This window comes from Ornithodoros turicata, chromosome 4 (assembly GCF_037126465.1).
Source record: "Ornithodoros turicata isolate Travis chromosome 4, ASM3712646v1, whole genome shotgun sequence".
Taxonomy (NCBI): Eukaryota; Metazoa; Arthropoda; class Arachnida; order Ixodida; family Argasidae; genus Ornithodoros; species Ornithodoros turicata.
In genome coordinates, this window is record NC_088204.1 from 69,604,743 (window position 1) to 69,619,316 (window position 14,574).

Consider the following 14,574-nt stretch of genomic DNA (forward strand, 5'->3'; position numbering starts at 1 on the left):
ACTGTCTCCTCGTGCCTGCTGGTTCAGTCACACTGGCGTAAGTGTTTGTAATCTGCCTTGATGGACGAGGAGGCGGTGGGTGACTGCTTGTGATAGGCTTAGCCGCGACTGTGTTCAGCGACCCTCGTGCATCTGGTGCAGATCGAGGGGGTAGTGCAGGAAATTCTTGTGCATTTGTACGAGACGGGAGTGTGGCACTGCCATCCGTAGGAGCGTCAGACGGAAGTCGTAGGGTCCGGTCTTGGTGCCTTTTGGTGGCGGCGGTCTTGACAGGACATAAAGAAAATGATGCGGGATGGCTGGATTTGCAGTTAGCACACTTTGGCTCTCTTTTATTGTTGCAGTCTGATCTCCGTTGAGGCCCGTACAGATGCCACACCGTGTAGAACCTCGGCAATTTCGTGCAATATGACCAAATCGTTGGCAGTTATAACACTGTAGGGGGCCTTCTATGTGCTCTTGGACTGTGAAGGTCTGAAACCCAAGGGCAATTCGGTGGGGAAGACGGATTGTAGGTTCAAAAGTCAAGGTAACGCTCCGTAACGGGGTAAACACATCACTGCCATCTTCTGCTATGGAATGCCGAACCTGTCGCTGTGCAGATAAAACCCCTGCGTCTTTAAGGTAGAGCACGAGGTCGTTCGAATACTCTCTTGGAACATCATATATCTTCCCCATATTTCTGGCGTACGATTGGGGTATTGATGGTATCACCGGAATCCCAGCTAAGCACTTAGCAGACAAAAGGTTGCGGGTAGCTGCTTCGGACCGTACGGAGACGAAGAGAGAACCATCTCGGTGGAAACGGTGGTGCATAACCTGTTGTTGGGCTAGCAGGCGTACCTCACTAGCGACCGCATTAGGATGCACCTTCCAGAAGGAGTAGTCACTAGTTGCTGGTCGAAACAGTATGGGAATACCGCCGGCACGGTTCTTCCTGTAGGTGACAGTGGTGAACGGGTCATGAAGAGAAGTGGCAAGGTTGCCATCGTTCATCTCATCTGTCTGCTGAGGAGCTTGCGGTACCGAAGTGTCCATGGTGTTATCGGGAACATTCACGATCTGTGGATTGTTGGGATCACTAGAGGAAGTGCTCCCTACCCGTTGTCGTTTGGCAGGGCTGACGGGGACCTGTTGACCTGTGGTAAGTGTCATAGAGACGTTGGACCTCCCGTCCAGATTACGGCGGGAGGTCCGTGACGGTTAGATTTCTTTTTTCAAAGGCTCTGAAAAAGCCTAAGGGCTGTTCCACTTCACAACGGTTATCGTCGTTGCTGCTTATCGTCGTAGGTCGATAGGTCGTCGAACTCTATAGGTGACTGTTCAGAAACTGAGCCAATCATATGAACATACACGAAGGAGAAAGACTAAATTTGAAACCGAGGTCAATTAAGGGAGACCACAACTCATTAAATCATGTCAGAAATTCGGGTGCTACAATGGTGTCAGGAATCTATTTTTATTTTTTTTAGGGTATCAATCAAGCCAAACTGAATCATCAATCTCTTCCCATCAATTTCAGGGCATACGTCGTCCGCACGTTTGGGACTATCTGATAACATAAGGCCTATGGGAAGTTGCCCTCGAGGTAAGGCCAATTTCGAGGTGTTACGTTCACGAAGAGAATAGTGTGCGTGGACTCGTAGTGCCAAAGACGTTTAGGAGAAAATATTGAACTCTCGTAGCATATAGAAACGAAGGTGGCGAAGAGGGACATTACAACTGAGCGGTCATGAGAGAGAGATACGGTAGCCTCAACGTATAACGAACGCTATCGCACTATCTCCTACAAGCTCTGCTCTACCCTGTTGCCAGTACAAGGTTTACACAGTACAATACGTCTTCCTTACGAAGCTTTCTTTAGAAAGCAACCCCAGTGGACTCGAGCAGGCAAGATAAACGACCCTCGGACATGGGGCCCCGAGGAAAAACACGACTATCATCATCTATACCGCCTTACTGCCCGAATCAGATTATGGTATCAAGCACCAGTGCCTAACTTTTGTCCCTAGTAAAAAAAGAAAAAGAAATGGAAAGAAAATAATAGAAAAATAAATACCACGGGGAATGATAGAGATCGAATTAATTTGATGTGTTAAAAGCTTTCAAGCAGAGTCTGCGTTTGTTCAAACAGCATGTGTACCAAATGGAATATGTAACGTTCATCCTAGTGAGAAGGGTGGTGGACAAACGAAAAAAAAAAGAATAAACACAAAACGAGAAAAAATGAAAAGGCGCACAGAAGTGCAACCTTCGAGCATGTAACATGCTTAACATGCGGCCGCTGTATATCCCCTCGCTGTTCCAGCACGAAGCAGCAGCAGTGCGAAGGCGAAGACTGTATAGCAGACTCATCATCTCTTTGGTCAAATGGACATTGACATCGCGAGCTTTCGCGAACGCCGTGAAGAAAGTTCGGCATGTCGTTTCTTTATAGTTATGTGCTTGTATTCTCACAACGACGGATATAGTATTGCCTTCTGCCTTCGGTCGTAGAGCCGAGGGTCATCAAGTGGAAACAAGGCATAACAGATATAGAACACAATGTCCAGACATCAGTGGTACCTATAATCAATTTGGTTGAATTTTTGCTACAGTTCTCATAGTTCATACGCTCACCTATCCTCCCCCTTCTCTGCAGCATCCGTCACGACAGATCATGTGACCGTGATGCCGCCAGTGCTGCCCGAACGAACAGCAGACGTAGCTAGGCCCCAGAACCCGGGAACCGTCCAGCGCCAAGAAGCTAACGGAGCGACATACCAGACCGAGAGGCACATTATACCACAGAAGGAACCAGCACACCGCCGGTACGCAACGTTGGCAGACAGAGAGGCATCTTTTCAAGGCTACCCAGCTACTGCAAAGGGAAATACGCAAAAAATGGCGAAGGCGGGCTTTTTCTACACAGGTAACAATCTTATTTCTGTCGACTAACCTCTTCCATCACCCTCGGGGAACATGCCTGGAACAGTGCAATGTCATGTCCACCCCCTCCATTGTCCCGACCATTGGCCCGCCCAGTTAACTGTCACCACAGCCCGTTCCGCTTCTTACAAGATTCGGGCCTTGCGTCCACCCTCTGACAGTGCCTTATCGTGCAATGTTTTGCATGTGCTGATCTGGCTGTTTGCTCCAATCGTACGAAGTTTGTCGTGTATTTGATTTTTTTAAAATATCAAGCTGGCATCAGAATGGCTGACCACTTCTCTTTTCTTGTCTTTCTGGTAAAAAACACGTATCGTTCATCGTGCCTATGCCTCACTTTGAACTCGTCAACTGTCTTCTCTCTCTTTTTTTTCTTTTTTTTTTTGCTATAGTCGTGACGCTGCGCGCTTGAGTGGAGTCAACAGCGGCAAGCTATTTCACCCCCCCCCCCCCGCCCCAGTAAAAAACATAGTCCCTAATAGACGTACTAGATGGGTAGATCCAGCGAGCCGGTAGGGAAGTATGAAAGGAATAGCCTCAGGACGAGAGGCGCTCTCGCCCTGGCTCTCGTCGAGGCTCTCGTCCTGAAGCTATTCCCTCCATGCCCCCTAATAAGCTTTCAGAATGCGTTCAACTTCGCCTGCCTAACTGATTGAATACTATTTCTGCTTTTTACTATATAAAAAAAAAGAAAGAGGACAACAGCTTCGCTCGATTGGATTACAGAAAAAGCGTATCCTGTTGACAATGGTTGCTAACCGTAGCGATTTTCCTGCAGGGACTGACGACCGTACGACGTGTTTTCAGTGTGGAAACAGCGTTTGTAGTTGGGATGTTGACGATGACCCATTGGTGGAACATGCCAGATGGTTCCCAGAGTGCCCCTACGTCGAACTTCAGCTTGGTGACCTGGCCATCAACGACGTTACGCAGACGCACCGAAATCTGATTGCGGAAGTACGTTACATTAAAGCATATCACAATCTGGTGACGAATAATTCATTCAAAGTACAACTCACTACCACATTGTATCTGAGAGCCAGAGAGTTGTGCTTGTGCATTCATAGAGGTATGTACCTGTGTGAATTCCCGCCGGTGCGTTTGAGCCAGCGATGGAAAATCGCTTCTGTGTCAAATGAAAGCAATTTGAATATGTTCATATGAACTATGCTTATTGTGCAGGCGCCAACGGGGGGGGGGGATATGTTTATTAAGAAAAAAGAAAGGAAATGCCAGCCAGACGGAGGTGCGCAAGGCGGAATAAGACAAAGCGCTTTGTCCTGTGTCATCTTTCGTCGCTGGCGCTGTCAGAATATCAAACCGACTAACTGAGTTTGGCACACAAAGTCGTTTTTCTCGACCGTTCGTTACGTATGCAGGAATCGACATGATGTAGTACCGTCAAATTATTCCACTTATGTATGAACTCTGGTAGCCATATAACAGTAAGAACAACGTCCCCATCCTTGATTCCTTGCTTTCACGCGTCTCCTTCCGTTACACTGTTCGGATATGTTTTGAGGGACTTCTTCTTACCGCAACCACTGAAGATTCTTCTTACAGCAACATGAAGCAGAAATGAGGAAGTCTGACGGGCTAACCGAAATGATGCTGCGCCATCTGATGTCAGCATATGTCGTTCGCCGTCTACTTTCCCAAGGCATTGACGATGTCCTCATGGACTTGGCGATTCGAACAAGGTTAAACAGCACTGGATTGATTGACGTCTTGGATGAACAGGACGTTCGCAGAGCACTAGCAGATGTCATCTCCCTGCCAAAGAATGTGAGAACACTGGAACTTCCAAGTGAGTACCATGACAACTTCTGGGATGTGAGTGCGACGTCATGAACAGCAGACTGTTAAGAATCAGTTTGTTTAAACGCCATGCAGTACACTAGATGGGTAGAAATCCAGCGAAACGGTAGAGATGTAGGAAGGGAGTTCTTCTGTCCTGAGGCAACTCCCTTCCTACATGCAGTACACTAGTTGTTTATGGGTGCTTTCGTGTATTGGAATCGAGCATCTCGTGAGTCGAGAGAGTTAACTCCTTGTGGGCAAGAAATGCCGGGGCGCGGCTCTCGTGGCGCTCGTGGCAGTGACTTCCGTTCTAAAATTAAATGACTGCACACTATAGAAGTGCTCGGGAGCCGACCCCCAGCGACTCTCCTCTCCACGTTGGTCGCTGGAGTCGATGACGTACGATGACCCCATACGTAACGGCCCTGACCCGCCGTTCGCGCGAGGTTAATAAACGAACACAACCTATGCCTTTCTACCGTAACGGTCGCTCCGTACTCAGAAGTGGTCTAGCGTCATTATCAGTGGCTCGTGACTTCAACTGTGTTATGCATGGAAGCCAGCCACAGCCATATGACGTAAAAAGCTCCACATAATACTTCTTCTGTCCACCATACAGAAGAGAAAACAGGACTCTGCCAATTACCTAGGCAAGTTTATTCTACGCTGCTTAGACAAGGGCAGATGACGGACGCCAGGTCGACAGGGAAGCTGATTACGTGTACGCTTTACGATTGTAGACTCGTGAACGATTTACGTGCATGCTCTAAAAGCGCGCCAATATGCTCTAAGTACGTCGTCTCTGCGACGAGTTCTCTCGCAACATGCTCAGTGCACAAGCAACATCGTAAAGCATCCGAGCGCACTACGTTGGGACTCGAAGGCCTTATGCGGCCGTCTAAGCCAATCACAGGCATCTTGAGATTAGTTGGCGCAGTTGTCCTGTAGCAGTTAACTTGTTTCGTGTGGACACTTTGTGCTTTACAGTCAGGATTTATATTTGTTTTCTCATTATCCTTGCAGAAGCTGATAGCGGTGATCTCAGCATGTGCGTTGTGTGCGGAACGGAAGGCCGGCACACCATTTTCTTTCCCTGCAATCACCTTGTAGCCTGCAGAGGATGTGCATCGCATTCCACCGTTTGTCCCTCCTGTACCCGTCCAATTACGAGCAGACGGGATGTCTTCTTGGCCTGAAGAGGGTACATTAAAGAAAATGGCGACGGGCACCTGTCAAGAGACGTATGCAACCTGTTGACAAAGAGTCGATCAATAAACCAATCAATTCTCAATCAATGGAAATCAATGGAAATCCAATCGTCGTAGCTTATAAATGTACCCTTTATAGGAACGTTGTAACTTCTAAACTAATTCCGCGTTTGAATTTCCTTCGCTTGTTTTTCTTGCTTCTTTCCAAGGTAACCTCTATAAAAGGTAATGCTTAAAAGTCAGTGTATTCTCGTTCAAGCCGCACATTAAGTCATTCAGTACGAGAGTTTCGGATCAGTGTGCGTTACGATATTGTGTCTGCGGACCAAGTTCCGAGTTGTGAAGAAACATAAGAAACAAAACAAAGGTTGAAGTGATGGAAGTGAAGGCTGGTATGTTCACTACAAAGTTTACGTAGTTACGTTTTTGCTGGACAGTCTAGGAACACTAATCGCAGTAGTCTGTCTCTTCAACGCGGTTCAACGGTCCAACACAAGGCTCCGTTACATCCGTTATTTCGTTAGTCCTTTGTCATCATTGTGTGTTACTTCTTCGTGTGCTTCTGATTAATCATAGCCGCGTCACTGATGTGTCATTCTGACATATCAGAAAGGAATAGAATTGTTTTCGGCGTACTGTAGAGAGAGTTGCCACTACGTGAGGACTGTAAAGAGTATGCCTCCTTCAAACTGAATGTCGTCCACCACAGCTGAAGTGTTGGTATTGTGATGTCCTCGTGCTCTTGCCTCAGCTGTAGTTCGAGGTTTGCCAATTAAATAATACATATGTTCCAGTTGCAATTATTTTTGTTATGTTTGTTGTGCATGTGAATCTGTACATATAGTAATCACTCGCTTTTCGCCACTGGATGCCTTTAGATGAATTACGTATATTACAGTTATACGTCGCCAATGATGTTCTGCAGTGATGGGAGCTCATTTTGAGCATCATTTGTTCTGTAGCGTCTGTGAAGAGGCGGGCGTCTTAGAGACAGCCATGCCTTGCGAAACTGTAACTTTTACGTCGGTGTGGCGGTCAGGAGACGGTAACCTCTATTTATAGGTGATCTGTGTAACGTTTATAGAGGGTATTGCCCATAGGGTACAAGGTAACTTCTGAAATAGAGGGTAAAAATTTTGAATTTTTTATCGTTTACTAGAAGGTACCAGATTTAGAGTGTAGCGTTGTGTCACATGTCTCGTGCCATTCTATTCTTTATGACCGACATGTTGGTGTGAGAGGGTACTGCAATTACGTGCACATCATGTATAAACTTGACTTGCTAACCCTATCACACCGTAGAAATTTGAAAGATCGTATTTTCCTGCACACACTGGTTCACTCTGCCGTCTATACTCCCCTGATTCGCTACGCTTAATTAGCATCCCTGCACCCTCTCGTTCGCTTAGGTCATACCCCATTTTTCAGTTCGACTGTATATACAAACAAAGTCTGATTTAGACGTCTGCTAACACGTTGTAATATCGATTGTACGAGAAACGTGTTGACAGGCTGTTGAAATTTTCGCTGTGTCCTCTAGTGTTGATAATGCTACTATCATACTATGCTCACAGCCCATGATCAGGATGTTTATAAGTTATGTTTTTGACTGTTACTGTTTTGTTATGTTGTATGTTGATTATGTTTCATGTTTGGATATTATGATTTGTACTACCCATTTATCTTATCCTATACTTTTGCCATTTTTTGTCTGTGACACCCCCACTGCCGTCTACTAGCCACTCTGGACCTTGAGGGTATGTAAATAAATAAATAAGAGATATTAAATCGATTTTTAATGCATAGTTTATCTCATCTCCCTTTTAGCGTTATTTTCCATTATTGTTTTGCTTTCATATTTAATATTTGCTGCGTCATGTCTAATGTTTTATGCATATCTGTCTTGTAATTTGGTGCACCATTCCCCAGACCAACCTGTTGTTCATGGGCACCTGATCAAAACAAAAATAATAACAATAACAATTAATAATTCTTATTATTGAAGCCACCTCCCCGATGTATTCAGCCGTTAACATTCACCCGTTATTGCAACTACTGTCGTCCTTATCATGTTCCTTTTCAACAACCTGCCCAACAAAATTTTCACCACCGAGCCAGACAGCCGACATCTCGATTCCAGGCAGTCTTAGTGAAGTTTGTTCCCTGTGTCTGAAGACAGTTGCCGGATGCTTACTTTTTTTTTTTTTTTTTTGCTCCTGATGATTTGGATTGTTCCGAGGTTAATCGTGTCGGTTTCTTTATGTAATATACAACAATGTGATGTATCATAATTTTCATGCTGTCACGTCCGATTTCAGAGTTCTGTTCTGTTATTCCATTTTTGTACATGATTCGATGTTCACACGAGCCTTTAAATGACCAAACCCCGTATGTTGATGCTCCATTATTGCCTTCTGGGGTGAAAATCTTAGTTTAATTTTGTACGATGAAAGATCTGTCCCCTCTATGCTGTTCCAGCCTCAGAACATCAGTTTCTCTCTTGTTAATTTTGTAGTCTGGGGTTTTGTAGTTCCTGGCTACTTTAATCACAGAGTACAAGTGTAACGTGTAACAAGAACGTAACAGTTTAACCAAAACCGCTCGGGTAAGTAATAGCGTTCGAAATCCCAGACCTCAACAACCACAATCTCGAATTGCAATGTGATTAGCGTAGATCTGCGAGGTCTGATAATGGCCGTGTTACAAAATAGGATATCGATGAGCAACGTGTTAGTTTCGCATGTTTTCGATGTCGGTCGGAGTAGTTTCAGCGAATGAAACGCACACTTTAGCCACGGTTCGGTTTCGCAGGGCGGACTCGTTCGATCAACACAAGACGAACGACGCTGGTTAGTTCGTGGTTAGTGTAGTGGCAATAGTGAGACCTAGGTTAGTCCAAGTTTGTTGACTATGTAGAGAAGGTGGTGTTCCTCTACATGAGCCCCGACCGGCGATGATGGTATGCCACGGAGAGGCGATGACAGTGGCCGGTCTCCATGACCGCGCCGGTGGAACTGAAGTCGGTGCTCCAGGCGCGCCGCCATCATCGTCGTTATCTTCGGTCCGCTACAGTGCTCCTTCCTTAGACGCAGAGCGGCAAGAATGAAGAACCACGTCTACACTGGAGGAGGAGCAGGATAAGAGCGACCGTGGAAGACGCGCACTGCTAGATATGTTCACGGCACTGCACAGCTCACGTTGCAGGAATAGGTCGATAAGTGGCGAAGTTGGCGAACTCTGTCGGGCGTTGGAGTCATGGCCTGTGGCTCCGCAATCGACACGGGAGCGAGAGCTCGTAGGGTCCCAGGAATTGAGGCTGCGCAGCCGTGATGACTGCCGAGACGCCGGCTGAAGCGTGCCGTGGCGTCGGCTGCCGCGACTGCCGAAACCGCAGCCGAGCACGTTGCTCTGGTGTCGCGGATGAGCGTCGAGATGCGTGAAATGAAGCGGTGGGCCGTGAGTGTGCAGGAGGCCGTGGATAGCCCAGGTCGGTCCCTGGAAGCCGTGAAGCCATGGATGGTGGCCGGATGGGATGATCATTGAGCGGTCGGGTCGTTGCGTGGTCGTTCGGATCGGTAGCGTGCACGGAAGTGGGACGGGAGCGGTCGGCGTGTCGGTCGAGAGGCGAAGGGTGGTCGTAATGTGGTCGTGATGAGCCGAGTAATGGCGGTGGCCTCCAGGGATAGCGTGCCGTGGTAGGGCACGTCGATGGTGTCAGAAATTTGGGATGGTGAAGGGTCGAATTGCGCCAAACTTGATGTTCAGGGTTCGGGTCACCAAATGTAGAGGAGGTGTTGTACCTCTACATTAGCCATGACCGGCGATGATGGTATGCCATCGAGAGGCCCTAGCAGTGAGCTATCTTCATCGCCGCGCCGGTGGAACTGAGGTCGGTGCTCCAGGCGCGTGGCCATCATCGTCGTTGTCCACGGCCCGCTACAACTACACGTTCCCGCGCCTGTTCTGCGGTGCTGGCATTAGATAGTGCCGATTTGAGATTTTGAACGTCTCGGAGTTTGGGTCTTTGGATTCCTAACTAATGCATTTCGGGCTACCACCAAGGCAGAAGGACAACAGCACAGGCAAAGTCGTAAAGATGTCGCTAGACTTCCATAACGGGCGAGCGCATAGTTTAATATCCCTGTCAGGCAACACACTAAATGCTAATTTTGTAACTCCATTTAGGACAAAGGACCTCCATGTCAGCTTGTCACACGGCAACAAAAATGGCCTTCAGCAATAACTGGTAATTTCGGCTAACGGGGCTCACTAACGGCCTTTAGAGTGTTAGAGGACAAGCTTCGTCACCCGTACGCTGGTATGTATGTATACCCTCAAACGCAAGAACTCGTTGACTGTTGACGCCGGTCGGACGCCATCTGTAGTTGAGCAGCGTGATTGAACGATTCTGCTTCTGCATATATGCACCTATTAGAAGACTGACTGCGTAATGTTTTGTGGACTTTGGTTCACGCGATGGTCCGCAAGCCATAATTGTAATACGTAGCAGCTCCACAATGAACATTCGTTTTCTGTATAACCTGGCCTCTGGTATTCGGCATCATTGGAGATCCACGACAGACTGGAACACGTGACGGTTTTGAACGTGTACATTGGACACGCCGCCATCTTGTGAAAAGTAAGGCGTTGGGCCATATACCATCATATACATTAGGTTAGGTTAGATTGCGTAACGTTAGTTAGGCCAGTCTGGGATAGACATTTTGAGGGGCCTAGGGGAGTGCCCCCCCCCGTCTGGTACGCACTAGGCGGTGTCGGCTTCAGACTCAGCCGGCTCATCTTCTGAGCAACATGGCGCCAGCTATGTTTTCAGCGTGTCCAATCCTGAATATGTGGGCGCTGCGCCCTCTCAAAAACTATGTTGTTTCAGCATTTGACTTCATGAAGACCCGCGCACGTTGTAAAAGTAATTTTTCTTTGTACTGGAGCGTAATTTTTATGTTACTATTGAACTAGTGAGCACAAGCATTCGCGGATATCGCTATCATCATCATCCACGAAAGACGGCAGTTAACTCCACATCTGACACCTGCATGTTGGACATGGCAGCTAGGCAAATGCCATTTAGATAACTGTCAGTTTCTTAACCGATATTTAGTGCGCTGTCTGACAGGGCCCTTACGACGCCAAAGGACGCCTAGTGTTGACATAGTGAGCAAGCGCTTGTGTGCCGGGACACAGTCACAGTATCTTTAAACCAGCGTGGACGGTTGGGGGCGCTGGCGTCTGTACGACGCCTTTATATTACAAGGGAAAATGTAAAATCCCGAGACAGGGAGAAGCAAAGACGGAAAGACGACTCAGGTCGTCTGTGTTTCGGCATGAGTCCTCCCTGTGGGGCACAACTTGCCACCACGTGGACAGGCGCCATCTCAGACGTGCTGATACCGCGGACAGACCACTGTTGCGTGACTCATTATCACACTTGTCTTGTGACGTAAAGACAGGAATTACTATTAATCCTTCACTATCTCTGGTTTTTATCTTCTACGTCATTGCCTACCTACGCTACATGAGCACTCTATGCACTGCAATTTCTTTTTCTTTTTTTGCTCGCTTTCGAATCCAAATTTTAAGACATTACAAATATGACTTGGCCCTTTGTTTTCCCCTTGCTGTTTGGCTTTCGTAATTGTGACATGTAAATTATCATTTTCACCCCCTTCCCTAACACGGGCAGCATACTTCCGCGATGATGTCTTAACTGAAGGTCCACAATCAACGTATTCTTCTGCTTTAGAACTGATGTCATTGCTCCTACGTCACTCAGTTAAAACAATATACGTACACGTGCATAACGTTATCCGTGCCTGAAGTGCACCACCCCAAGTCCACTCTGCCCATTGCAGTGCTTTGCGAGCATTGTCTACCTATGATGAAGTGTCACTGTAGCAGAACTGTAGTTTCGACTGACGGATCGACGACGGCATCAGGCTCAGCATTTGCTTTTGTGGTTCCACTGCACAGGAAAGAGGGGATGGCACGACTGTCGCACAAAACGTCCTCAACAAACAACAACAACACTGGTAGCCATCCAGCTGGAGAATTTATGTTAGGAGTAGCAGAGCATGTCAGAGACGGGTTCAATATCTCTTCTCTCTCCCTTTCTCATATAAACAAACAAACCCTTTGCATTGCTGACATGAACTGCTCCGCACAATCATTTCCCCGCGTCGTCGGCTCAGGTGTACGTGTATCCAACGGTGCAAAAACGGGACACAAACACATGCGGTCGTCGGCGACCCCATTTTGCCCTTCTCTCCGCCCTCCCTATCCCCACTCTAACTATCGACTAATCTTTCAACCACATTTTTCCTTTCGAGCAAAAACCATGTGACAGCGAGGCCTCTCAATTTATATTCTCTACGTGCGCTGTTTGTGGGCGTTTGCACATGTGGCGTTTGTGGGCGTTGTCATTGCGGGAGTTATCTCAATCAGCAATGGAAGGTGCGTGATGGAACAAAGTTGGAGTCCCGCTTAGCGTTTCGCACCTTTCGTTATCGCTGCTTAGGGAAGTGAGCAAACGTGCAGAACTTATAGAAGATAATGATCTGCTGTTGTTGCGAAAGGGAAGTTTGGGAAAGTGTTGAAAGGGGGGGGGGGGAGTTGACGGAATGATTTCTGAGGGAGACGTATGAGTGGGATACAAAGCAGGCTATTCCTCTGATGGGTTTTGCGTCGTGGCGGCCGGGACGGCCTTGTGCCCTCTTAGTTCCCTGTTGGTGTATTTAGTATCCACTGAAACGCGATTCCAGGAATGGGCGCCGCCATCAGTGCTGCCACCTCGTAGTAATCACGGGAACTGTGCAAGTGTGGACTGCCGTTTGCCGAGTTCCTTCATTTTCCCGCGTGTGTTTTTCGTGCCGGTTCATTTTCTCCGGTGTAGTACAGATCGTATAGTCGTCTAGCACTCCTCACGCGAACAACTGTGCATATCGCACGCGGAAGCAAGCAATCTCTTTCTTCCATGATCTTTGGAACGTTGATACGCTACTCAGATGTTTACCGGATGACTAGTTATATGGAATGTCACGTTATCGTCAGTCATGCTCATTAAAAAACAGCGGCCACCATTATTCATCCCAATGGGAAGAGCTATTTTGGCAGTCCACCAATGTTGGGTCGTCGCTGAGAACGAGGCTAAGGAGCGCAGTAGAGTAGTGGTTTCAGAGTAACGCGACAAGGTCTATAAGCGGCGCGTAAGCGCAAGCATGGATTATTTTGTTGATAAGCCCGTGGTCTGCAAGCCCGGATTAGTACTGCCCTGGTGAGCGGCTGCTGTGTTTTACTAATATTTCGGAAAAATGATTGTGTTTTGGCGCTACTGAAACGCAGAATCAGGGTAAAAGCTAAACAGTAACTAAAACAGTAACTAACAAGTAAACAGTAGTAGTATGTTTCCTCGTGCACTCTGTCCGTTGACGTCAGGGATGGGCAGTATTGAAATACATTGCATTTAAAATAGTATTTAAAATATAAATACATGTATTTAAAATACGTATTTCAATACAGGCAAGAAAAATGTATTTATATTTAAATAAAATACCGTTTTAGGCATATTTATATTTAAAATACACTTAAGGCGGAATCACCCCAATGTAATCTCTATGGGTATCACGGTGGCCAGTTCATCTCGCAAACCATGGCTCTTAGGTAGTCATACTCTGGGCAGAAACTAATGGAAGAGACCATGTAGGTATTGACACCTTTTTAATTCATCTTCTGCACACGGTTGAATTTATACATTTTTTTGCTTCCTTGGAAACAAATACATTGAGCCCTAAGGGACTAGCATGAAAACGGTCGGTATAACGTCGGTGAAGAAAATTTTCCTTTTCAGAATGATGTCCAGCAGTGCAAATGTTGATTCTGATCACCATTCAATTGAAGTTTCGTGTCAAGGCACTCAAGTTTCCGCGGTGAAGTGGACATAAATTTGGCTGTTTGTCGTCTGCTCGCCGGGGCTGCTCTGTACTGCCACCACATCCAGCTTCCGCCTTGGGAGAGGGACCTCGGCTTTCGCACCCAGCTGGGAGAGGGGACGGGAGAAGGTGCGCGAGCAAGCGCGTGCAGGGCAAACTATCCGATAACCAAACTACATTACAAATTCCGATTTTGTTTTTCTTTGCAAACATATCCTCTATGTCACTCAAGGGCTCGTGACTGAAAGAGTTAGTTGAACCTTTGGCTCACGAAACGTATTAGGGATCGTATAGTGTCTCAACTAAATAAAAAGCTGCTGTTGTTGGTGCTAGGAGGTTTTACTCTTAAGAAAGTTCCCCAGTTGCGTACGATCCGCCTATCCACAGATGACTAGGGCAAGAAAACGTCCATCAAAGGCAAGGAAGCGAACGAAAAGAGCAAGGAGCATTGCCACAGCTCGCAAGAGGATGCGGCTTGCTGCCACATCATTGGCGGAAAACTCTGACAGGTAGGCGTCGCATGACATAATTTATAGCTGTCCAATCCCTAAAGTGGAAACATCCCCAAAGGAGTGCAAAACTTCGTTCGTAAGTAAAGCACGAGATGCACCGCAAAAAAAAAGTATAAAATAAAATAAAAGTTCACTTCGTTTTTCCTTTTTAGCTTGGAAAGTGAGTAATGACCAGATGCAGCA

At 46.9% G+C, this 14,574-nt stretch overlaps 1 protein-coding gene and 1 long non-coding RNA gene across 4 annotated transcripts in view; one reads left to right on the plus strand and one right to left on the minus strand.

Moving 5' to 3' along the window:
* Positions 1–6,019, plus strand: part of LOC135391785 (baculoviral IAP repeat-containing protein 7-A-like) — a 29,462-nt gene extending 23,443 nt beyond the window's left edge. Inside the window, exons 12-16 of one of the 3 annotated variants that reach the window (XM_064622230.1) lie at positions 1,523–1,588; positions 2,642–2,911; positions 3,707–3,885; positions 4,492–4,735; positions 5,752–6,019. In XM_064622230.1, coding sequence (XP_064478300.1) covers positions 1,523–1,588; positions 2,642–2,911; positions 3,707–3,885; positions 4,492–4,735; positions 5,752–5,924 — 932 coding nt within the window. In that variant the 3' untranslated portion in view covers positions 5,925–6,019. Of the gene's footprint in view, positions 1–1,522; positions 1,589–2,641; positions 2,912–3,706; positions 3,886–4,478; positions 4,736–5,751 lie in introns of those variants that run through there. The other 2 variants (XM_064622231.1, XM_064622232.1) reach the window with 2 other exon arrangements.
* Positions 6,020–11,728: 5,709 nt separating this feature from the next.
* The window catches only part of LOC135391791 (uncharacterized), a 45,020-nt gene continuing 42,174 nt past the window's right edge, over positions 11,729–14,574 (minus strand). Inside the window, exon 3 of the long non-coding RNA XR_010422112.1 lies at positions 11,729–11,916. This is a non-coding gene — a long non-coding RNA (uncharacterized LOC135391791). The remainder of the gene's footprint in view (positions 11,917–14,574) is intronic.